Here is a 24,831-nt window from a genome sequence, read left to right as displayed (position 1 = left end):
CAGAAAGATAAGAATTTTCATGGGCAACAGGTGTCACCCACCAAAAAAATGCAGATTCTTTTTTCACCCCACAACTCAACAGAAAGATAAGAATTTTCATGGGCAAAAATCTGAAAGCAGTATTTCACCCTCATGAACAAAACAAAGCCCCAGCTTCTCATAAATGTTTCCAGCTGGCTCAAGTATTGAATATGCTGCTACCATGCTAGATACATATTTTACCCCTGGCAAAAATAAAGGGGAGACCTTTGTTCTGGCAGTCACAGAATAGACCACTCGTCTGCGTAAGTTTAACACATCCATATAAGCAACCGTGGCCTGCTCTTTGTAACTAAACCAAAAGCATTATTACAGCCCTTTCCTAAAAGTTGCCTTTAGTTTTACTTTTCCCTTTTTTTAGGTCTTTAAGTGACAGAGCCTGGCTGTTGTAAGTGCCTTGTCTGCCTACTGAGGCATATAAATAATTTCCTTTATTACCAACAGTGCCTTTATGTGGATTTGATCAAGTCTTTGCCTTTGATCTGCCTAGGATTATTAATGCTCTATTATAATTAATGGAGGCTTTCTCTTTCTCTTGCAGTCTCTATCAAAAGATCTCAGAGCCTTTTGTAAATGTTAAGCGATTAGTAATGCAGTAGCAGACTGGTGAGTTGTGTGTGTGGTTTGTCGAGTCACAGTTTATCAGCATGCGTTGCTTGGGGCTGGTTTTGAAATCTTTCAATACAACAGTTTTTCTTGGAAAATGCCAGTTTTTGTAAAACTTTATTTTTTTTAAATGTTCCTAGAAGGCTTGCAGTTTGGAAGATGACTTTTTGTGAAAGAATTTTAGGTATCAGGTGGAAATTCTGCATGTGCACGGCTGCACGTGTTGGTCCATAATAGGCAAATAGAGGAGCAGGTTAAGAGACAGACACTGCAGGGTCTTTACCCGCCAGGGACCTGTTGCCTCCCGGTCTGACACTTTCTGTGGGAAGTGGGAGCTCCGGCAGATCTTTGATCTTTTAGGTGAGGGTTGGCCGCTTCATCAGGGGGATTTGTTCTGTGGTCACGTCTCGCCTGAGGTGTGAGTGAATGAGGGTCAGGTCACTGGTCTGGATGGCGTAGAGATGGTCTTGAATATGGACTTTCTGTTTTGCGCGTGATTATCTGAACTCTTAGGATATGAGTTGCAGGCAGGTGAGTCACTGTCTGAAAAAGTGCAGCTGGTCATGGTTTTGTCTCTGGGAAGAGCAAGGAAACTTGGGAAGCAGTAAGACATTGGGGGCAGGAAGAGCTTCCCGTGCAGTTCGAGTTCCATGGTCGTTGCACGTTTCCCGTTTGCGTGCTGCTCCAACCAAAGAGGATGACAAAGTTTCTTGAACAAATAATCTGTAACGGAGCCAAGGGTAACAAAGCAGTCTAATAGCTTCCAAAGTTAGGGTTTAATCATGAGATGAAAGTACATCATGTAAAAGTTGCGGTCAGGCAGCGCTGCAGAGCCAGCTTGGTGCTGGTTGAATGTGAAGGAAAGCACCGTATCCAGAAACCCATGATTAGCATCACGACAGCTGCTGCTTTCTGCAGGGTGGGATTCAGCCTTGCAGTCAGAAATAACTGGAGCTAAAATTAAGTAGCATTTGCCATCTGGTTTTGTAAGAGGCAGAGGCTTGTGGTCAATTTTTTAATAACAAGGCAGTGAATGGTAAAGACTTAAGAGGTGAACTGTGCTGTTGTTGATATCTTCTAAAATTACACTAAAATTATTAAGAGTGAAGGTAGAAAGGATCAAATTGTTGACATCAGCTTGCTGTTTCTTATAAAAAGGAGAAAGCGGGGAGATCTCTTCTTTTTATAGTCCTCCTGCTGACTTTAAAGGCCATTTCCTGACTTAGGAGAAATCCTTGACAGCTCTGGTGGCACTTCCAACTTGCTGCAGCTAATTGTTCCTGTTCAGTGCAGTTTGCATGTAATCCCATGCACCGAGACAGCCTGCCTGGCTTACAGATACAGTGCTGTATAGCATGTGTGTATGCGATCCGCTCATTATATTAATTTGTTTGAAAGGCCAGCACAGCTTCCAATGTGACTAAATCATGTTGACTGCTGACACTGCCAGGAGATTATTAAAACATCAGAGGGCTGCCAGGAACCCTTGCTGCTTTCCTGGGGACTGGTAGAGAAGTGACCTTATACTGGTGAATTTAAATTTCTGGTTTAGGGAAATACTCAGGGTTTTTGCTGAATGCCTTGGCAACTTGCCTGTTCCTTGTTAGGTGTGCATTTTGCTAGTGCTGGCTGATGGGGTACTAAAGTGGTTCAGAGGACTAGTGCTGCTTGTTAATCGAGGATCTGCTCAGAGAGGAGATCTCTAGCTGGAAGGGAGGAAGGCTACAGCAGACATCTGGGAGAAATCATGACTAATTCTGCCAGATACCTTCCCAAGGCATCATCTTTCTGTGCCTGTAGTAACACCTGACTTGTCCTGTGTAAGTTCACAGCTGAGTCATTTAGACCATTGGCAAGTTTTATGTTAAGGGTCTAACCATTTAGCAGAGCCTGTGTTTTGGGTCATGGTGGGGGCAAACTCTTTTCGTGGGCAGGAGAACATTCCCTGGGTGCTGGGGCTGCTCGTACGAGTGCTGCTGGCACGCGTGAGGGAGACCTCTGCCCCGGCGTGGCATGGCGTGCCAGCAGGAGCAAACAAACCGGCCGGGGGCAACAGATACAGGAGAGGTTCTGCTGGGGATCAGCCTGGACTGAGTGATAATACTCCAGCTGTACTCAATTTCCTACCCCTTCCTGTCTTCCCCTGCCGCAGGTTTCCTCTGACCGATCTATGAAATTATAGCGATCAGGCTTTAGAGAAAGATGTTTTACACAGATCTCGTTTACAAAGAACTATGCCAACACAACAGGGGAAGGTGTTTCCTCTGGGGAAGGGAAGGGGAGGAGAAAAGAAGGGGATCTGTGAATGGGCAGGTGGAGAGCAGGCAAGGAGCAGTAATACCTCATGTGGCACCTACCATGACTATAACCTGTTGTACAGGGGCAGCTCTGCTCTACCAGTAAAACACCCTCTTGTATGGATGGCTCGTTCGACATAAGGATCTCATATAAATCTTACAGCAAAGCCAGTGTTGCTGATACAAAGTCAAGGAGGTTGGCATGTGCCAATTGATTAATATCCATAATCTTTTACAGTACCTTTGGGTTTGTGAAAGCATGGGCTGAAAGCTGTTCTTTGTTGTAAATTTGCATTAAAACATCTATCAGGTTCTTCTCAGAAATGTACCTGTTGCTCCATCCTGATGATTATTTTAACTGTCTCCACTTGGTCGTTTGTGGGCTCTCTGTTTTTTCCCAGTGTTGTGGCTCGGTTTCCTTTTCCTGCTTCTGTTTCTTTGCTCAGCAGTGATAAGTGAATACTGGGGGCAGCAAGCGGGGAAAAAGTCCTCAGCATTTGTTCAAGTGCAGCGTGAAAGGGTTCTGGAGTGCAGCAGGTGTTGCAACCTCACAAATTTATGTTCCTGAGCACAATTGCTTCTTTGCGTGCTGGCTGTTGCTCTGTGGATGTCTGTGTTCCTGGGGCAAGATGTCACGGTGGGGAGCCCGACCGTGCTTTGCCCAGAGGGTGGAGATAACTTTCTCAGGACGATCCTTGCCGAGAAAATGCCATCTTTGAGATGCCTGCTCTTAGGCAGCCAGCAGCAGCCCAAGGGAGGCACTTGGCTATCCGCAGAAGCGGCAAGGATAGGGAGAGATTCCTGGCTGGGAGTCCAGGGCCAAGTGCTGTGTCCTCCCTCCCGGCCCCCCCTCACCTAGCAGCTGGGAGGCTATCTTAGTGCCTCCTCCCGTGTTCCCGTGCCCGAATTAACGTAGGTTTGGCAGTCCCGAGGTGGCAGCCCCTTATCCAGTTGCTGCTGCTCCTTCAGCATTCGGACGGCCCACGCGGTTCATCTGCGACCTGTTTGTGCTGCTGGGGCTGGGATGGCGGGGCTCCTGTGTAAGAGGCGCAAAAAAGGAGGTAAGAAACACTACATTTGTAGCAAGAATCTCTCCTAAGCTGTCTGCCTAGGAACTGGTGTACGGCCTCTCGGTAAGCAGGGCTCTCCCTGGGCAGCAGGCTTTGGGAGACCCTCTGCTGACATAGCCGTGCTTTGCTGGTAGTGGTAGGAGAGGATGTTTTGCAGACCCAGCTGCAGCGGGTCTGAAGCCAAGTGTAAGGGTTTTATGTGGCTCTTTGTGTCGTGAGAGATGGGGGCTTAGTACATACATTTGTATTATGTTTTCTTTCAGTTTAGTAAAGTGGTCAGAAACAAGGTATTTTCGTTAGGAAGAGTGGAGATCATTTTTATATTAAAAAAAAAGAGCAAGTATGTTATCTTAATTGAACTTTTGGGAATAAAACTAGTTTAGCTGCATTTAAAAGTATTCTGGCTTGAAATGTATGCAGTATTTTGTTTATATAGCATACACTGAAGACAGTACCATGTATTCACTGCCCAAAGGAACTAAGCAGCTCTCTTCTGCATTTGCAGAGCATTAGGAACAGCAATGCCCTGACCTTATTGAACGCTTGGCTTTCCCAGAATGACAGCAATGCTATAATAATGAAAAGAGAGTTACATCTAGAAACAAGGCTGGTACTTCCAAAAAGAGTCTGATTTAAGTGGAATTTGGGCATTTACAGTCCTAGCAGGGTTTTTAAAATATTACTTGTAATGTCCAGTTTCCACACGATTTTTCTTGTGCCTCCTGGTGGCTGTATTCCTATTGGCATCACAATGTAGGCGCTGCTCGGGTGAGAAAGCTCTAGTTGGGCGTAATGCAAATGGGGCTGGGTAAGGCATGCTGTTAGACCTGGTTTGGTCTGTTGCATGAGACCTCTTAGCTCCCTGACTTTTGCTTGAAGAGTTTTCCAAGAAAATGAGAATGAGTGCAGAAAAGGGGTAATTAAGAGTTTCTTTAATAACAGTTTTCATTCAGGAGGTTAAATCTCAGCCTGCAGACATTGTGTTCTGTTTGCAGTCGAGAATGCTGTTCCTTCCCTTCCCTTTGCAGAAGGTACACGATACAGAAAGCAAGCCGTGCTTACTGCTGGCAGCCCCCCTACCCCCAGGCTTTGTACCGTGTCAGCTCTAACCAGCTGCTTTAACATGGTTCATAAGCCTTAAGGTCTCAAAATATGAGACTGGTATTTGTTGCTTGCAGAACATAAGAACAGCATTTTGTAACTGAGTATTTTAGTCATGTTCAATATCATGCTGTGAACCAGAATTAACTAGCATCTTGGAACTGCAATTAAGAAATGTGGTAACTTGTTTTAAGAACCTGTTTCAAGTATCTGTGGGAGAAGGAGTGGGGATTGTAGTGTATTCTTCTTCCCTGTCCTCCTCTGGGGCAGTAGCATCTCTGTGTTTTCCCCTTCTGTCAAGCAGAAAAAAAGCAAGCGCTGCTGCAGGATTTTGTAACCTTTGCAGACTGCATGCAAATGATTAGCCTGTGGTTTGATTTTCCAGTGGGAAAGGGGAATAGTGACTGTTCTTGAAGGAAGTGCTTGTTGGGATACTGTGACTATTAGCTAACTGTTCCTCCTTTTCTTTCCCCAGAAAAGTTTGTCTAGCAGACCTTACTTATTTGGAAGTCCTTGCTTTTCTCTGAAAAGAGTATGGGACTTGGACACCTCCCAAAGGAGACTGCAATACCACAAGTGCTGCCACAAATTATCTTAGCCCATGCTAACACAGAACTGTCACTGAATAGATGGGCCTGTCACGGTGTCTTTGTATCTCCTATTTCAAGTCCATGTATTTCAATAGCTTGGCTTATAATAAATAGTCGTTATCTGAGTTTGGGGGGAGATGTGCCTTGGAGAGTAAAAGTGTTATAGCATTGCTAGTGCTTTTCTTACTGTCAAGCTCTGTGAAGATACTAAAGAACTATTCAGTACTTGTCCTCTAGTTCAGTTCCTCCCAGGACGTAGGGAAGTATTTTAATATCCATTTTATTGATGAAGGTTACTTTACTGACTTTCCCAAATGAGAGTTGTAGGTTTTGGACAAGAGCTTGAAATCACAAATCCCAGATTTGTGTTCACCAGATCATGCTACATCTATTTTTAGCTGGTGGCAATGCTAGAAATAAATACTTTTTCATCTTTATTTAGTAGGTCTCCCTGGGATTCTCTGAGGCTTTTAATAAGGCCAGTAGCAAGTTGCAGTTCCTGGTGTTCTGCAGCTGGAAAAGGTGGTGATGAATGGTGGTTGTGCTATCAGAAAATGAGTTTGCTTTTACAGTTTGCTGTCTGCTCTAGATCTGGGCCGTCCTGCAGACAAAGCTCACACCCCTTCCTTCTGGAGAAGCAAGCATCCTGAGGTTGCTCTTACCACAAAGTTGGGTTTCTTGCAAAATATTTTCAGCCAGTTGTGTGGTGGCTCAGTCTAATAAGAAGCTATAAAAGGATGTTATTTGATTTTACTTTCCACTGCGGCTGCAGTTCTTAATTGCATAAACTATGGGCCTGTTTTGAAAAAGATCTACCAGATGTTTTCTCTTATTATGAATACCCTCTTTAACCCCTACATATCTGCAAACTTTGCATTTATTACAGTCTTTCTTTCTGTTTTTTTCCTCTATTCAGTGAGTGACCTCCAAGAAGAAGGTAAAAATGCTATCAATGCACCAATGAACCCAAGCACTGTGGACATCCATCCAGAAGACACACTATTAGGTAAAGTATTCATGCTACAGACCTTGACTAAGCGATTATTAATGAAGGTGGCCCCTGTGACCCCCATATGCATTGCTTTACTGTTGAATGTAGATTGCTCAGTTGAAACTGAGAGAATTAGGCATGAGAATTGAAAACTGTTGCATGTCACATGTAGACTAGAAATTAGAAGGGCTAAAATGGAGTTTAAAGAGCAGTGCCATCTATGCAGATACACTTAAACTAGGTAGTTTACGGGAAAATGGACTTGTTCAATGAATTGGCAGAGAACTTGAGTTCTTCTGCGATCAACCTGGAAGTAGATGGAAAGTTGAGGTTTGCAAAGAATTAGATGGAAAATACTGCTGAATTTGTCTGCTTAAGATTTACTTCAGTTCCCTTAACTCATTGGCCAAGTGCATCTTAGACATCCTTCTTTGGTAAGGAAGTGGTATCTTCTCTCTATATATGTATAGATGGGGAACTGAAGTGCCAGAAGACCAACCCACAAAAAGCCTGTAGCAGAATTGTGTGTTGTGGTTCCTGTGGAACCCTCAGACTGCCTTGTCTCAACGTACATATTACACTGTTGTTAAGTACTGGATGCCATGTTCCTCCTTGGGTTACTGCTGCCACTTTGCAAGTGACAGTAGAGCAAAATGGGACCTGATGCTGAATGAACAGATGAGCATTTAGGCTGCTGAAAATAGTAATTAAATGTGATAAGGATAGAAGTATGTAAAACAAGCAATGCTTTCTAGAAAGAAGGTAAATATTCAAATTTCTGTTCTCTCCATTCCGTTCCCGTGGCCACCCCCCCCCCCCCCGCCGAATCCCTACAAGAGCAACAGCATAATTTAACAGCTAAAGTGTTTAAAACTTGTTGGAATAAACCACTTTTTTCTTTCCTGGCCATATGTCTCTTAGTCTATGGAATTAGCTGAAGCAAGCTGTCATGGAGACAAATAATAAAACAGTAAATTAAAACAAAAAAGGGTTAGTCATTTAGATTTTCTGATTAGAAGAGTAGTAGGAAATGCAAAGTACTGTTCTTCTGAGACGTGGGCAAAGCATTGATTGCTCTGTGTATATGTATGGATCAGGAGTGTCTCCAGCGATTTCTTCTGGGTACCACTAAAGGAGAGTATGAATTTAGAAGATGCAGAACCACTCCTGAAGGCCTGTCATGCAAAGACATGACCACTGGTGAATCTTAAGCAAAGTTCTGTGGTGAATCGTATACCATTATGGGTCAAATCTTGTTTGGGGTTTCAGTTAGCAGTATTTTGGGTGTGTAGTGAGTGTCATTTCCTTACGACTAGACTGCCTGACTCATCCTAGGCAGTAAGGAGGAAGTAAAGGAACGGGGTGGGGGGGGAAAGCAGCCAAAGAATTCATGTTTTTTCTAAGGTTTGTGGAAATTTGTCAAGTATGTTCAGATAGCAGGGTCTTATTTTTTTAATAAAGATAAGGGGCTTTGGAAAATACTGAACCCAAACATCTGGGTGAAGTCTAAGGTAGCCAGTTAGATGGTATAGTCTGTCTTGTGTCTAGGATGTGCGAGTGTTGTGTTTTCCATCTGACAGCAGTGAAGTCTAGCACTGCAATAGGAAGTTACTGGAGGTTGGTCATTGTCAGGTTTTAAAGGGTTCCTCTATGCAGTGTGGCAATGGCCGGACCAATGGTCATACCGAAACCCCTCCTTTCTTGTCATGCTGGAAGGAATTGAGAAATCAATAGGAAAATAGGATTCCATATGGCCTGTCTAGACACAGCTAAAGATAAATCCATGGGGTTTATAAATAATTATTTTAGCTGAAGAGATGTGGATCTCCTCATGTAGCTGTGACACTGTCACTGTCCTTGTGTTCCTGTTGTGTAGTAGCCAGGGTTTGCTCTCCACTGAAAGGAACAGATCTAACCTAGATCACAGCTACCACTTGGCTACTAAAGGAGCTAAAATGAAGGGTGCAGGGAGAGGTCTGCTACTTGTAAGCAAGCACCAGAATTTAAAATATGACACTTGCTCCAGCTGCTTCCTAAATACTGGTATCCACACCTACAGTAGCATATAAACATGCACATGATGCACGTGTCAGTATGTGCTGTTGTGAAGATAATTCTGCCAAAGGTTGTTTGATTGTCAGCCTTACTGAGCTCAAGTTGATTTTTTTCTACCAACATTTCTGTATCAAATCATCCCTTCTAAAAATTAATCTTTATATTCGTGCCTCTTGTGGTTGTCCTGCTGGCCATTGGAGAGCATTTCTCACATCTGCCAGCAACAGAAGAAATAGAAGACTTTACACCTGAGAAATCTATTTTATGTTCTTCCCCATGCACAACTGATACACATTTTCATTCTCCAGTTTAACCAGAGGTTCGTGCAAGGAGTTCATGCACTCAGGGCTGCATGCGTGACCAAGTTTCAGGGAACCAGAGAGTGCAGGCACCAACTATCAGCCCACGTCTCAGCAGTTGCACTGAGCGTAGTACTGTAAGCTTGCTATACTTTTCAGGATGGTGTCATTTGGGACAGGTGTTTTCAAATATAATCTAAATACAAATTGAGGAGAGGGAGAAAAGTAGTCAACTGCACTTTTTGGCATATTAATATTAACATGCCCCACATGGTATAGAGGATGGTGATTTTCTTCAAGTATTCTCCATACAGCAGGGTCTGAGCTGGGGAAGGCCAGTGGCAACAGTGTTATTTTAGGGAAGTGTCCGGGGTTCAGCTGGGATAGAGTTAATTTTCACAGGAACCTGAGAGGGGGCACAGCCGGGACAGCTGACCTGAACTAGCCAAGGAGCTATTCCATACCTTGTGACGCCATACCCAGTATATAACTGGGGAGCGGGCTGGGGGGTGCCCTCTCGGCTTTCGGTGTGGGAGGTGGTGGAACGTCAAGTTCTGGGTGATGAGCAGTTGCACTGTGCATCACTCCTTTTGTGTATTCTTTTATTAGTACCATTATTGTTGTTGTAACTTCTCTTCTTGTGTTGTCCCAGTAAACTGTCCTTATCTCAACCCACGAGGTTCCATTTTTTTTCTTTTCTCCTTTCTGATTCTCCTCTCCATCCCACTAGAGCGGGGTTGGGAGGAGTGAGCGAGCGGCTCTGCGGTACTTCGTTACCGGCTGGGCTGAAACCACGACAGGAAGTTCGGGCTGTGTTATCTCTCTGTGTGTCTCTAAAAATACCTAACACTTTGATCATTGGATATTCCCTTGCTAAGATGATGACTAGGCACCGTCATTTCTTGATCAGCTGACAGGCCACTTCATGATTAGGAATCGTTGCAGTATTTCAGCAGTGTGTGTGTGAAGTGGATCTCACTAAAGTTTCCCATTTTACTTGGACAGAGGAGAATGAGGAACGCACTATGATTGATCCTAACTCAAAAGAAGACCCCAAGTTCAAAGAACTGATCAAGGTAGGAAATCACTATTTTGTCCTTCTTCAAATCTTTCACTAGTGAGCCAGAGTCATTACAAGCTGCTTACCAAGAACACAGTTGAGGAGTAACAACTTGTTACTGAAGTGTATCTGTGGAAACTGAGGTCATCAACAAGGTAAGGCTAAAAGCAACAACCAGAGAAAGAAGAAAAGGCTGAATGTCAGAGTGCTCATGGTAGTTACGGAGTAAAGCTCCATTGTCCACTTATATCCTTGTGATTATCACAGTGAGGATCAGTGCTTAGCTTGAATCTACCTGCAGTCATTGCACATAAACCTAGGTTCCTTCTGTTTATGAAAACGGGGAAGGAGCTTTGGAAAGCATTAGTGGGATTTCAGGAGAAGAGTAGGACTGAAATGAGGAAGGGCATGGTAGGGGACAACGAGGAGACCTCTGGTGTTACAGGAAAGTTGGAACTGAGATTCTTCTTGCCCTGTATTCTGTTGGGTTTTTTTAAAGAAGAGTCCTCAGTTTACCTGTGTGATTGGGGCAGGGGCCAGATTGTCCTGAATCTGTTGTCACTGGAGTCATCTGCCCAAGGTATTGATAATGGTGTTCCCAGCTGTGCTGATGTGAAGTGTGGCTTTCTGCCTCAGCAGTGCTCATAGTTTCTGCCAGGTACGATGGAGGATTTGATCTTGAGGGACTAGTGTTTAGGAGAACCTTTCCTATGCAGTAAGTCATTGAGGTTAACAAAGTGAAAGCTTGAGCAGGAAGAGAATGGATGGCAATTCTGAACAAATGTGATCTCTTTCCAAAAAGCATTTGTGCTTGTGTTATACTTCCTGCTACACTTCCTCTTTATTATTTTTAAATTATTTTTAAAAATTATTTTTGTTAGAAACAGCAATGCAGCTGTAGCTGGGTGGGTCTGAAAACTTTGGATAACATCTCCAGATAGGGGGTTGAGCTGTGGCACATTCCTTTCAGGAAACCTTGTGCACCTTGGCTGCACGCATATGCTTCACAGAATGCTTGAGCAAATTGCTCACCTGGTACATATTTAAAACAAGCCCAGTGATCTGTTATTAATGCTGCAATAACATGTTTAAGATTATAAAACCTCATCAAACCAAGTTTAGCAAGGAGCTCTACTCAAATTTCTTTGTTATTCTAATTTACCTGGAATACATTGTGGTTTTAAATTAAGTGAATTTGCATGTTCTTTCTTTGTTAGTACCTAAATCCATTAATTCTCTCAAAAGGTACAGTGGTCTTGCATCACTCTTTCAAAATGTACTGTGGTTTCTTTGCTAGTGGAGCAGCGATATTATCATGAATAATTCAGCTGAACAAGAGTCATTGCAGTGAAGGAACCAGATGCACTGTGTGATGCAGGAGACTCGATAGCTGAGATCAGAATTGCTTTTCAGTTGGGAATTTTGCTGTTGAATTTAATAGGAGTTTGTGAATCTTCCCTGGATGTCAGAGTCTAGCAAGGTTGTATTTTCCAGTTTAAAAACCTGAAAACCTTCAGGAGGAATGAAAATCAGGGCTAGAGCAGCACTTGAGAATGTGTCTGAGTGCTTACAGCACATTGCAGAAGGAGGCTCTGGTTCGCTACTCCAGTTTACACTTGCATGAAGAGAGGATAACATATTACCAATTGAACTGGAGCAGCTGGTGCAGGGAACAGCACGTAACTGCAGATTGTTTCCTTGGGATCATCCTCAAAGGAGAGATGTGTCCTGTAGAGTGCCTACTTGAAAATTATGTAATTTAGGTAATTGCTAATCATTTGCATACCTCTCAGCAGTTGAGAGTTTTTACAGAGATTCAGCTAGAAAAATATTTAACACTATGTTGGTGTGAATCTGTAAGGCAGAGAGAGGTCTGAATTATGTTAGTAAAACCTATTTTATGCCACAGAGTTTGGATAATGCAAAAAAATGAGCAACTTATTCCTTTTTTTCTGTTCTTCAGTGGTTAATGACATTTTCCAGGAGCCCCAGTGCTGGATGAGAATTAGCTGTGCTAAGTGCTGTACAGCAGCAGCCAGCAGAAAAGATTGCCTGCCCCACACAGCTTGAAATCAAAGATCTCCATGGACTAGCAAGGAGTGAGGAGTTGAATAGATGGAGTTTTTTGTAGTTTAAAGTGGTTCTCGCTCTTTTCCCCTCAGAGGGGAACGTGTCAATAGCAGCAATAGAGCCTCATGCCTTTTGAAGTTTGGCAGTATCACTTAGTTTCATTGGTGCCAGCCCAAATCTCTTTCAACACCAGAGTTAGACATGCCAATGGTTTGCCATCGTTGATTTTGAGTGTTTCTGTTCTGTCAGTCACATGCAGTTGGGTAAATGGATCTCAGTGCAAAGCAGCAGCAGAGATGATCTGTTGCTGACACTGCTTTAATATCTCTCTGTCTCCACAAAATGTTGTTTTAATTTCTGCTAGCCTCATGCCATAGGGATAATATGCATAGTGGATTGATCAGTGCAAGCTTGTGTGAGCGTTTGGAAGTGATTTTGACAGAGCCGTTGTAACTCTGGAGAGACAGATTGTATAGCATTCTGGTAACACAGAGAGACCAACAGAAAAAACCTACACAATAAAAAGCCTCATTCCTCACTCTTATTAATGCAAATATACAGTGCATCCCCTTGTTGAAGGCTGCTTAGTAGGGGATGCTAAAATACCTGCTTTAAGTCCTCTTGCACATATGAAAATCATTAGGAACTAGAATTATTCCTCAAAGTGTTGTTTGTTGTCATCGTTGATGGTATTCTAAAAATAGTTGGCCACAATTTGTCAATATGAAGTCTTCAAATAAGTTCCCTCTGTGGCCAGCAGCCTTTTTGTCCTCACTTAATTTGCTCTGTGTGTAATCAAACACAGTTTGGTACACGGCTGAACAGACCTAAAGCTGAAAATTCAGATCAGGGAAAGAGAGATGAGTTATCATTTTATTTATATGTATGTATAAATAATTTATTCACAAAATACTCTATTTCTCGTGTCTGAAATGTGTGAGCTTCTTTTACTCAGTGCCCAATATTTGCCAAGTGACAAGTGCACAGCTAACTTAAAGTAAGCATTTGAATTTTAAGTTTGGGCTGTTTTGTGATCAGATACAGAGGTGTCCTGTGATAATATTGTTTCTTTTTGTATACTTCAGAGTCAGGTTTCTGGGCTATATGTTATTGTGAATCTGTTTAAAATTCAGTTTACATCAATATATAAAGTTCCCTTAGTTGGTCCATGTCGCTAATTGTAAAGAGTGTGTAGGGGTTCTTCTAGCTCTCTTTCGAATACTCAAAAAAAAAGAGGTGGCTTATGTACGTGTGCTTTCCTTGTTGTTCATGTGTGTTTCTTTGTGTACTGGGTGTAAAGGTGGAAGGAATCTTTTTTCCCCCCTTCTGGTTTAGATATGGCTGACGGGTAAAAGTTTCACAACCTTCATTGCTGGTTGTCATCCTAAACATAATTAGAATTAATAGGCTGTAGGAATTGAGTCAGAGACTTTGAAAAGATATTTTAACATTCGACATAAGTGGCAGATTTCCTAGGGTTTTCTCATGTATTTCGGTAGGGAAAGTATGAAGAAGAGCTTCTGCTAATTGAATCCAAAATTTTAAAACAGCAGCTTGTGAGAATTGGGTCCTGTCTGAAAGTGCCTTGCCTTGACAAAAGACAGCAAGTCACAGTTGCAAGATACTTTCCCTCCCTGCAAAGACTTCTGCAAGATTGACCGATACTGCAACAACTTTTGGCCCTTAAAGCCTCATCTAAACTTAATACAGAGCCAAGCACTGGTGCTCTAGATACTGCCTGAAATGACTAAACATTCTCATTTGTAGTAAATCAATCACTGTCCTAGAAATTATCACCTTTTTCCATGTCTAATTTTATGGCTTTTTAAAATTCACTGTGGTGAAGAGAAAACCAAAATGAAGCCGCGGTCCTTTTGGTAAGGTTTCATGTGACCAAATGAGACTGTGCTTCCTAAATGCTCTCCATGGTCTGCTTTTAAAAACAAGAAGCCTTCTCTTTGTTTACAGGTGACCAGTGCTTTGTGCTTAGTCAATAGTTTCCAGGCCTGAATATGAATTTTTAATAAATTTCCATGCTCAACCCTGAAGCCAGTTAAGCTTTCATAACTTTGATCTCTGCTTCCTATTTCTCGCAGAAGTCGGGGGAAAAGTGTCATTGAAATCAGGTTTTTCTTTCTTTGCTGCTTTTGGTGGTGGGCTTCCTGTTTTCTCATTGTTCCAGATGTGTTCGTGTATTTTGTCTCGGTTTTCATTTTGTTCATTACTGTATAGCGGTGACTGTAGGGTCCTTACGCCCTTGAACTCTGCACATTAACTCTGAATGTGCCTCACTGCCATGGGAACAGCCAGCCTGCAGAACAAAAATACTTCACCGAGCTGGTGAAGTTTGATGTAAAACCCCATCTTGCATGAACTAAAAAAACAAGTTGGCCAGGCAGACTCATTTTTCCTCTCTAGATTTCTAGTACTCTTTTGTTTCAGCTGTCTGCCTCATGGCAAATTTCAGTTTTCAGCCCAGTGTTTAGTGATGCAACACGGCTCACTTAACCAGACATGTGCATTTGTCTTAAGAATGATACGATAAATGGATGTGTCAGAATTTAAAGCACTGCTGGAAATTTTAGAACTACAAACGCATGTGTCTGAGCATTTGACGCAGTTCAGAGATGTTTTATATGAGTGTGGATATGCATGAAAGGGTAGGCGTGGTTTTGAGGACATGGGGATATTGTATTGAAGTTTTTAAATTGCGCTGCTAATCCCACATAGTATAGAAAAGCAGCTTTTTATGAAGGTAGGACAAGGGACCTAACAAACATTTTCTTGTACCTGCAGGCTGTTTTGTGAGTCTCCAAGTACTGAACAAGACGATGAGTCTCAGGTGCATTGAAGATCATTAGCTACATGTGGGATCTTGTAGTGGCTTCACCAGCCACTGCGTGTAAGGGGAGGCATGGTGTTAGGCCTGATGCTGGGAGAACAGGCTTTGCAATAAAGCACTCCCTCAGTCCTGCAGTGTTTCTCCTACCCCTGTTATTTAATGCAGCAAATGTAGCCTGAGCTTAAAAGGCAATATCGAACTGCAGATGTATGAAGTACAGGCACAGAAATGAAGGAATGGGTAGAGGAGTGTGAGACCAGACAGATCGAAGTTAAGCATATTTTCATGCACCGGAAAAGCTCTCTGTCTGCACCTTCTGTCTGCTTTCCACCAAGTACTCTGTGCCTGTATCAAGCTGTTTAAATTTTTAGACACTCAGGTTATTGAATATTTTCTGCTTCTGTCTTTGCATGAAGGAGCAACTACAAAGAACTGAAGAGCTGACTATCCATGAGCAGAGAGTTAGAGAGTATTTCTGCATGTTTGTCATTTCAATAAGCAATATGGTGCTTTATTTCCCTTCTAAAAGTTAAAAAAAAAAAAAATTCTGTGCAGAAAGATTTTTCCAGGCTCCTAATTAAGACACAATCAGGAAATCAAGAGGTGGGACAGCAGATTTTTGGGGTTTGTTTGTTTGCTTTTTAATTACAGCACTTGCCAGTCTTGAAGGGCTGTTAAAAAAAAAAAAACTTGGATTTTTTTTTTTCTTAAATATAAATTGCAAATTCATTTTTTTCTAGCAGAGCTGGAGTTGTAGTCTGAATACTAAAGAGGTTAGAATGTTCTTTGGGTTATCTTTCATTCAGATGCAGAACTATTAAAATAATAAAATAACTATGGCTAGACCTTGTTTAATTTGTATCTCTTTTATGTACTTTTTTTCCAAAAGTTTTCCAGTGCTAAATTTTCCTGAAACATTTAAGTAGCACATAGTGTAGGTATTTCCCTTTTTTAACACCTTGTACCCAAAGCCACTTTATGATTCCTGTGTACGTGCACACGTGGAAATGGGATGTTGGCTCCTACATTAGAAGGTACTTCCAGACTTTTATTTGTAATTCCTTGGCATTTTGTAGGTTCTGACTTCAGTACCATTCAACACAGGACAGACAAAATAAAATGTTTATTAATGGTTTCAAATAGTTTAGCATCCTGAGTCTTCTTTTAACAAAGCTTCTGAGGACTTTTGGAAATCTGGCCTCTTCCTTTAGGGACTGTAATGGGATCTGATTATCAAATGATAATTTCAGCTGAACTTCAGATAATTTTTGAAAGTCTGCTCTGTAAATCTCACAGAAGACCTAAATCTTCTGTGACTTTGATTTCTTCTGTTGTTTTTCTATTGATGTCTATGTGTGTCAAACTTGTATCATTTTGGAATTCGGCAGTCACCTTATTGACAGGCTTTGAAAATCTCTTTCTAGATGATCTGGGACAAGAAAATACCTTGTTATTTAGGACTCACTTTTCTGTATCACTGGTGAGCAGTTTTCGAGGTGAAAGATGGTAGCCCTCTTCTCATTGTCTTCCAGCTGTGGTAATCCTTTGCTAACTTGTCTAATGACTCTCTCCAGCCCTTTACCATAAATGTCCTTCTATCCCCTGAAAAAGATTGAAAGAGCCAAGAACAGCTGATGGGAGTTTTCTCTCCAAAAGTGGTCATGGTTCCCCACCTGTGGAGCAGAGCTCTGCTAACTGTTTTATTTAGGCTGCGTCTTCTTGCATTTAACTTTTGCTGGCTATACTCTCTGATGAGCTAATTTTGGTTTGGGTTTTCAAAGGAAATCCAAAGGTTTGATGCCCTATGCCAGGTGATAGGTGACACGTTACGGTTTTTTGAAAACCTTAGCTTTAAACCTAGGGGAGAAGCACTGGGCAGGGAGAGTTTACCTGATCAAGACGCTGCTGAAGAGGCATCCTGAGGATGAAATGCAGGAAGAGCAATTGTCTCGACATTTTTACCTGCCCATATGTGATATATATATCTACATCTATATATATCAGGCTGTGTGACAGAGAAGCAAGATGGTTTCCAGGACATATTGGAGCATGTGTCAGGAGACAGACTTCCCAGCATTGCTCCTGTGACCACTGCCGAATTGAGAGGATGGCTGTACCTGCCAGGGCATGGTGCTGCAATACCCCTTTCAATCCAGGACCCCAAGTACCAGGGGTAGCTGGCGTGCCGGCAGGCTGGGCTGCTAAAGCAGAAGTGTGGTTGTCAATTTATTGGCAGTGAAAGCCATGAAGGTGTTGCAGGAGGGGAGCATGAGGCAGGGGAAGGAGAGGGGGAAACTATGATCCTCCTCCCAATAAAAGGCACTAGGTGGATGTGAGAGTGTGGAACAACTTGGTGGCATGTGTTGGAACACTGGTGGTAGCTGTAACCTTGCAGCGGAGGCCATCTGGTAGAGGGAATGGCCCAAGTGGTAGATAAGGTTCCTGCAAGGTCACAGGGGAGCGGTGGGGCAATAATACCGGTGCAGAGCACATCCTTGTGTATGCACATCTGTCTTCAAATGTCACCTCCGCTTTTCCTTTACCCGCTCTAGAGAAGACCACTTTTGATACAAGTTGCTGATACTGGCTAGTGAATAACTTACCAGAAAAGCTTTATTTTGAAAGCAAGCTCTTTAGAGGAGTCATTTTTATTACTGAGATTTTTCATTCCTCTGGGCATCTGATTTACATATGTAAGCATTGATGCCGAGCCTTGCTTTCCATGACTTAACTGGTTGCCATATCACCCAGCTAAAATTTGCCACATACACTATTTTTAGAGCCGAATTTCAGCCCTCACATTTTCAGCATGCTTTGGAAGTACTAAAGATACAGATTAGAGGTGCATGAAGCGTTAGTATTTCATGTTTGGATTGTAAACTTCTTTGTAGACACTAAGTCTAGCAAAACTTACTTGAGGTTGGTAGATTCAATGAACCTCAGTAGCCAGGCTGAATTACTTAAATGTCCTTGTAACCAACATATTCAAATGCTCATGTTTCCTAGGATGGCCAAGGTGGGTGTTCTCCAGTGCAAGCCTGTCTGAATTTTGTTTATTTGCCTTTGTTTCACAATCTCTTGTATATTAAAAACCTAAAACTCTCTTAGCCGTCATGACTGTTGAGAAGAGGCAGAAGTATGGAATCTAATCAGAAAGTTAATTTAAAGAATCCACAATTTTATATGAAGCAAATTAAAATCTACAGAATTTTTAAATGAGGCTCATTGCTTTAGGTGGCTCTAGTTAATGGATTTTGCATGTCTATGGCAATACTCTTCTCCTCTTATAGAATCAAGGATTTAGCAGGATTTAACATTGCGTCTCTTCCCACAGAACTATATTATTTTTGCAAAAGTAATTTAATTTTCCAAATAATAAATTGGAGGAAAGCACTACTGCCAACTTCAAACAGTCAAGGCTGTTTTTCCTGTAACTGTTTGGTAATTGTTATCTTTGGCACCTGGAAAACTTAACTCAGTTCCTTTTCTTTTTAAAGGTTCTTTATGTTCATTCCTGTTTTGCAGGTGATTGAATGATTTTTATAGTTACAGTAGTCAGGATATGGGGACTATTATATATGTTGTAGAATGGTTATCAGGTCCATTTGACAAAAATTTTAATTTGTATCCTTCTGTATCCTGCTATAGCTTAAGATAAAATGCCTTGTCCTGTTGCTAATGGCTGGGATCTAGCTAGTGGGTCTGTTTAGCTCCTGTTATAAGCGTTCACTCTTTCCCTTCTGAAGCTCTTCTTTCTGGCACACCACTCACATCTATTCAGGGTAGAGATCATGGTGGGAGCGTGGGACTATTGTCATCTATTGGCAGGTCTGCTGTTCACATAAAACAGGTAAGACATGAGTTTTGGGACCTGGAGAACATAGATACTAGCAGAGGTTATTGTTGCAGAGCTGCTAGTTGCTACTTGCTTTAGAATTAGTGCAATAAGGAGACATTTTAATGTGGAAAAATAGAGGGCATTAAAATTGCCATGCTGTAAGACCTGAATTAAAAACAATATAGCAAAAGCTTCTCTTTGTTATTTCTCTGTAACTTGGAAGTACATAAATATGGTTATTCTTGCTCTGTTTTAAATTCCTGATTACTGCCTTGAATGGAAGAAACATATTTCAGTGGTTTTTAGACATTTGCCCCCTTTTTTCTGTACTTCTAGGTTCTAATTGACTGGATTAATGATGTGCTGGTGGAGGAGAGAATCATTGTCAAACAGCTTGAAGAGGACCTTTATGATGGGCAGGTGCTGCAAAAGCTGCTAGGTGAGTTCACACAAGAGAAGGCGGCCCCAAAGTCTGGAAGGGGCCCAAAGTTAATCTCTTCCAAAGCTGCAGACAGCAGCAGGTCTGTGCAGTAACTCAACCATCTCACCAGGGATAGAGTTTGCTTCACTGATAGCTACAGTGTCAGCTTCTCCATCTGTTCTTCTCAGGCTGTCTGCTGAAAGGGGAGGAAATCCAGATGATTCCTAGGTATCTGTTTCATGGACTAAGTATAGTCCAGACAGCTGAAATATGTGGCAGAAAAAAGGTGAGATTTGTGTTTACAATGGGGAACCAAGCAGAAGCCATGTAGTCCAAAATTTGGTCTGTATAGTTTGCTTCTGAAAGCTCTTGGGCTGAGAGCTTTCTTGAGGTCCTGATAGAATTACTTAAGGGGAAGAAAATGAGAAAAAGAGAATGCATGGCAGCAGGCACATACTCATCATGTGCACTTTTGTGCAAATGATTCATGAGAGGATATACTCAGTTAAGCAATTGCGATTTTGCAGCCCCCTTACATCTTTGCGATGTGTGTGTTCACGGAAGCAGCACAATGGAGAAAACCTTATGATGATGCAGTGATTTATGGGGGTGCTTTTAGCAAACAAAGAGACTTGAAGCTTCAAGTGCCATTGTAAATCCACACTGTTTCTTGGAGATAGATAGTCAGACTGCTCTCAGTTTACTTATGACATGTTTTCAAGAGTGGGCTGGGATGTGGGATGTATGTGTCAGAGTGGGGCAAGAGGACCTAGTGGTGTTAATTCCACTGGTGCTAATGGATTCTGCTTACTGAATTTACTGCATATGTCCGTTAAATAACAGGTCTGCTGCATTTTGGTGAACATTCACAAGCTTTTAAAATTGATTAACAGCAACTAACTTTGTGTTCAATTAAAATGCCTCAAAAATAACTTCAGGAATAAAACAAGAGTACTTCTAACACTGCTTGGTTAGACTGCAGCTGGGACCCTTCAGACATGGTGGGGAGCAGGGATGTGGACTTATTTTTAGCTGGGGAGTATTTGTGTGAATACAGTTGTACTTCTGAATATGTAGACACTGCTGTTTCTGCAGTTGGTAGTGCATTTCACTGTAGCCATTTCTCATAGGTATCACTGCTTTCTTACGCTCCCTGTGGAGGTTATGGTTCCACCTTCAGGCCTGCAGACATTTAGAAAGTGCTTAGTTGTACATACATACATTTGTATGTAGTTCCGTTGAACTTAGCATATCTTACAGGAGAGAAGGTGGGCATGTACATCTTGCAGCCTGAGACTGTAACTGGACTGTTTTTCCCCAATTTTTTTCCTGTTGGGCCTCTGATTAGAGAGCAAAAGCTTCTCCCCTGACCTGAAGCTATCACAACTCAGCCCCCATCTTGTGTTGTTCTTCACTGGTGTCTTGGTTTCTTCAGCAAGACTTGTATTACTGAATCTGTCCATCTCTGTGCTGTCTTATTGATGCAAGAGGCAAAGCACGTTGTGCTTGTGGTGGTGCTGATGCTCGAGGCCTCAGAACTGAGTCAGCCCTCCATTGTGCAAGTCTTCTTTTCTGGTGCCTGTAGTAAAGGCTAACAAAGTAGGGTCATTAAACTTCAAGTAGTAGTTTTCATTCCTTGTGTGTGAGAGATTGTATTGGTTTTATGTGGCAAGGTTTTGGTAGCGAGGGGGGTTACAGGGGTGGCTTCTGTAAGAAGCTGCTGGAAGCTTCCCCTGTGTTCGAGAGAGAGCGAGCCCATACCAGTCGGCTCTGAGACGGACCCGCTGCCGGCCAAGGCCGAGCCAATCAGTGATAGTGGTAACGCCTCTGTGATAACATTTTTAAGAAGGAAAAAAAAGTTGGGAGAGTGAGAAACAGCCGCGGGAGAGAGGAGTGAGAACATGTAAGAGAAACAAGCCTGCGGACACCAAGGTCAGTGAAGAAGGAGGGGGAGGAGATGCTCCAGGCGCCGGAGCGAAGATTCCCCTGCAGCCCGTGGTGAAGACCCTGGTGAGGCAGGCTGTCCCCCTGCAGTCCAGGGAGGTCCACGGTGGAGCAGATCTCCACCTGCAGCCCATGGAGGACCCCACGCCGGAGCAGGTGGGTTCCCGAAGGAGGCTGTGACCCCGTGGGAACCCCGCGCTGGAGCAGGTTCCTGGCAGGACCTGCGGATCTGTGGAGAGAGGAGCCCACGGAGCAGGTTTTCTGGCAGGACTTGTGACCCCGTGGGGGACCCGCGCTGGAGCAGTGTGCTCCTGAAGGACTGCACACCGTGGAAAGGACCCATGCTGGAGCAGTTCGTGAAGAGCTGCAGCCCGTGGGAATGGCCCACGTTGGAGAAGTTTGTGGAGGACTGACCCCGTGGGTGGGACCCCACGCTGGAGCGGGGGAAGAGTGTGATGAGCCCTCACCCTGAGGAGGTGAAGCGGCAGAAAATAACGTGTGATGACCGTAAACCCCATCCCTGTCCCCCTTGTGCCGCTGGGGGGGTTTGGTGGAGAAATCCGGGAGTGAAGTTGTGCCCGGGAAGAAGGGAGGGGTGGTGGGAAGGTGTTCTGAGATTTCGTTTTATTTCTCATTACCTCACTCTGGCTGATTTGTAATAAATTGAGCTAATTTTCCCTAAGCTGAGTCTGTTTTGCCCGTGACAGTAATTAGTGAATGATCTCTCCTGTCCTTATCTCGACCCGCAAGTTTTTGTTATATTTTCCTCTCCCCTGTCCAGCTGAGGATGGGGGAGTGATAGAACGGCTTTGGTGGGCACCTGGCGTCCAGCCAGAGTCAACCCATCACAGAGATGTTTCAAAAAGATCTGTCTTGATAGGCAGACACAAAAAAAAAAAAAAAGATGAAAGACAACAGCTTGTCAGTGGGCTTATTTTGAAGCAGTTTGGAGTAAGAGATTACCAAATGGCTGTCTGACTGATTGAGGTGTAGCTCCTTTAGTTAACTTTATCAAGGTACAAGTAGTGCCACATAGAGGGGCTGGGGTGGCTTGGTATGCATGGTTTCAGGATGAAAGGAAATAAATTTCTGCTTGCTGACTGGCAGATAACCTGGGCTGAGAATAGATAGGAGCCATAACAAGTGACCAAAAAATGAATCTTGGAGTATAATTTTTTAAAAAATGTCTAAAATAATATTAAATAATATTTGCATGTTTTGGTGATCAGTTTAAAAAAGATTCAGAGACATCTTGGCTAAATAACATTTTTCCCATTAATATTATTCGGATATTGATTAAAATTTCCTACTGTAGATTGATAGAAACAGTCAAAATGTTCGAAGTATTTGTGAGTTGATAACCTGCAAGTCTCTTCTGTTTGGGTACTGACGTACTTCTGTATTTCTGTCACTTTTTTAAAAATAGAGATATATATATATATATCTTCAGCTAGGTATAATGTTCAGAAGAAACATACTCTGGAACTTGAGAGCAGAAATATCTCCATTATTGGAATAATAGGTTTTGACAACTCTGAAATGTTTCTGAAAGAATCTTTAGAGGTGAAGCCCATCCCATTTTGTGAAAACAGTTTTGGTGAAGTATGGTTTTTTGTTTTAAAGACTGGAATAATTATATATAATCGGAATATGTTCAACCAGTCCTGACCTCCTAGTCCCAGCAGCAGAGTGAGTTTGACCTTTTTTTCCCCAAGGTGGAGGAAGAAAAGAGATCAGCTGTTCTCATTGCTCTGGTGGCTGGAGGACTCTACCCCACCTTCCTGAGCTCTCTTTCTTCTTTTTTTCTTTTTTAGAGAAATTCAGCTTTTGTGTCTTTGGCAAGGGCCACAATGCAGAGGAAGAGAAGAATGACTTGTCTATGACTTTGGCAACAAATAATTATATTACAGAAACATAATTCAAATTTTAGTAATGGCATTTTACAAAATTTCCTGCATTAGTTCATTTCTGGAAGTAATCAACCATGATGCGACAATGTCATAACAACATGACAAGCTTGTACCAACTTACTTCTTTCTTTAAATTACTTCCACTAAGCCAGTACAAATCTGTGGGTCATATGAGTCTGTGACTCTTGATGGTTTATCAAGGAGGTAAAGTTTGCTCTAGCTTAAATTAATGCCTTCAGCTAACCTGAAATAAATCTTATCAAGCTGAAGTAAATGTTCACACAATATTTCCCCATTTTTGTCCTAAATTAACTTGTTATTAGAAAAGTCCATTGAACTTGTGCAGATTCCTTGTGTAGTGAAGGCTGTGTTGTGCCAAGTGCTTTTCAGCAGTGCAAGAAAATGGGAGGTACAATAAATATTATTACTAACTTGGTGCCTGTCTGAAAGTTGTTATGTATTTTGACACTTGATTGATGAGCATGCTGTGCCAGACCTTAGCAGTTTTCTGTCACAGATTTTATTGGAATTGATGCACTTTGATGAAAGGTTTGCTTTCAGCTGTTTTGCTTTCTGAGGAAAATCATTCTCTTGGAAAATTTCTAGCAGAGTCCAGCTCTGACCAGTGCTTTGTGCTCATTATTCCCACCCAGGCCTTTGTTTAATCTGATTTTGCCTGTTCTTTTTGTTATTCTTTTTTTCAAACACAGAAAAATTGGCTGACCGTAAACTGAATGTGGCAGAAGTGACGCAATCTGAAATTGGTCAGAAACAAAAGTTGCAGACGGTCCTGGAAGCTGTCCATGATTTACTCCGACCCCATGGCTGGACAATCAAGTGGAACATTGACTGTAAGGACTCTGTTGTGCTTTCTCTCTCAGCTTCGCAGGCAAGGAGGGTATGATAATCAATAGGTTGATCATATTCTCTGTGATGCAGCGTGTTTTTAAAAGTTATTTATTTAATTGTGTAGAGGGTGTTACCACATCCGTGTATGGATTGTAGCTGGTACCACCTGTGGTCTTTGTTTAAGGACAGATGTACATCGCTATGGGATAATTGAATTAATTTGTTCCTTTAAGAATATGCTTTCATTAGGAAGTTTTTTGTTTGCTTCCTGAATTTGAATCCCCACAGGCATGAGAAATGTGTTAGTCATTCAAGTACTAGAGGGTCGTCTAACCCTTCAGGCCACCACAGGGAGGGTAAAAGGATCCTGCATCCTGCTGGAGGATGCAGCTTCTGACAGGCTAAGCAGAAAGTGCCCTCTGTTCAAGCATGGCCTGTTGCAATCCAGAAGTGAGAGTGGAATTTGAGAAGTCCCTTCACCTAGGTAGTGGGGTTGGGTTCATCCCTTACAGGTAAGAAAGCTTGTGTTAACACTTTGGAAGTCTGCTAAAAGAATTTTCCAGTATTCTCTGGTACAGTGGAAGGCAAGTGATTGAGTCTGCCTGTCTTAATTGACTAGAGAGGGAGCTGAAGTGTTTGGACTCCTAAATTAGGCATGTAATTTAAAGGGAGGGTTGAATCTAGGTTTTGCTACCTGTAAATTATATTGTAGGCCTTGTTAATTTGGGATGGAGAAGAAGAAGGATAAAAAGAAAAAAGACAGTGTTCACCAAAGGCATTTTTCGCTGCCTTTTTCCTGCCTTTTTCCTAGAGCTGTTTGTTTAAAATAAGGCCTCAGTATTCTTTTAT

General features: G+C 42.3%; 1 protein-coding gene across 3 annotated transcripts in view; it reads left to right on the top strand.

Moving 5' to 3' along the window:
• Positions 1–24,831, top strand: part of PARVB (parvin beta) — a 68,589-nt gene that overhangs the window by 18,127 nt on the left and 25,631 nt on the right. For 2 of the 3 annotated variants that reach the window (XM_075051835.1, XM_075051837.1), the window contains exons 2-5: positions 6,620–6,709; positions 10,054–10,124; positions 19,195–19,297; positions 23,844–23,984. In XM_075051835.1, coding sequence (XP_074907936.1) covers positions 6,620–6,709; positions 10,054–10,124; positions 19,195–19,297; positions 23,844–23,984 — 405 coding nt within the window. Of the gene's footprint in view, positions 1–3,848; positions 4,004–6,619; positions 6,710–10,053; positions 10,125–19,194; positions 19,298–23,843; positions 23,985–24,831 lie in introns of those variants that run through there. The other variant, XM_075051836.1, reaches the window with a different exon arrangement.

This window comes from Buteo buteo, chromosome 19 (genome assembly GCF_964188355.1).
Source record: "Buteo buteo chromosome 19, bButBut1.hap1.1, whole genome shotgun sequence".
Taxonomy (NCBI): domain Eukaryota; kingdom Metazoa; phylum Chordata; class Aves; order Accipitriformes; family Accipitridae; genus Buteo; species Buteo buteo.
This window is presented reverse-complemented; position numbering and strand designations above follow the sequence as displayed.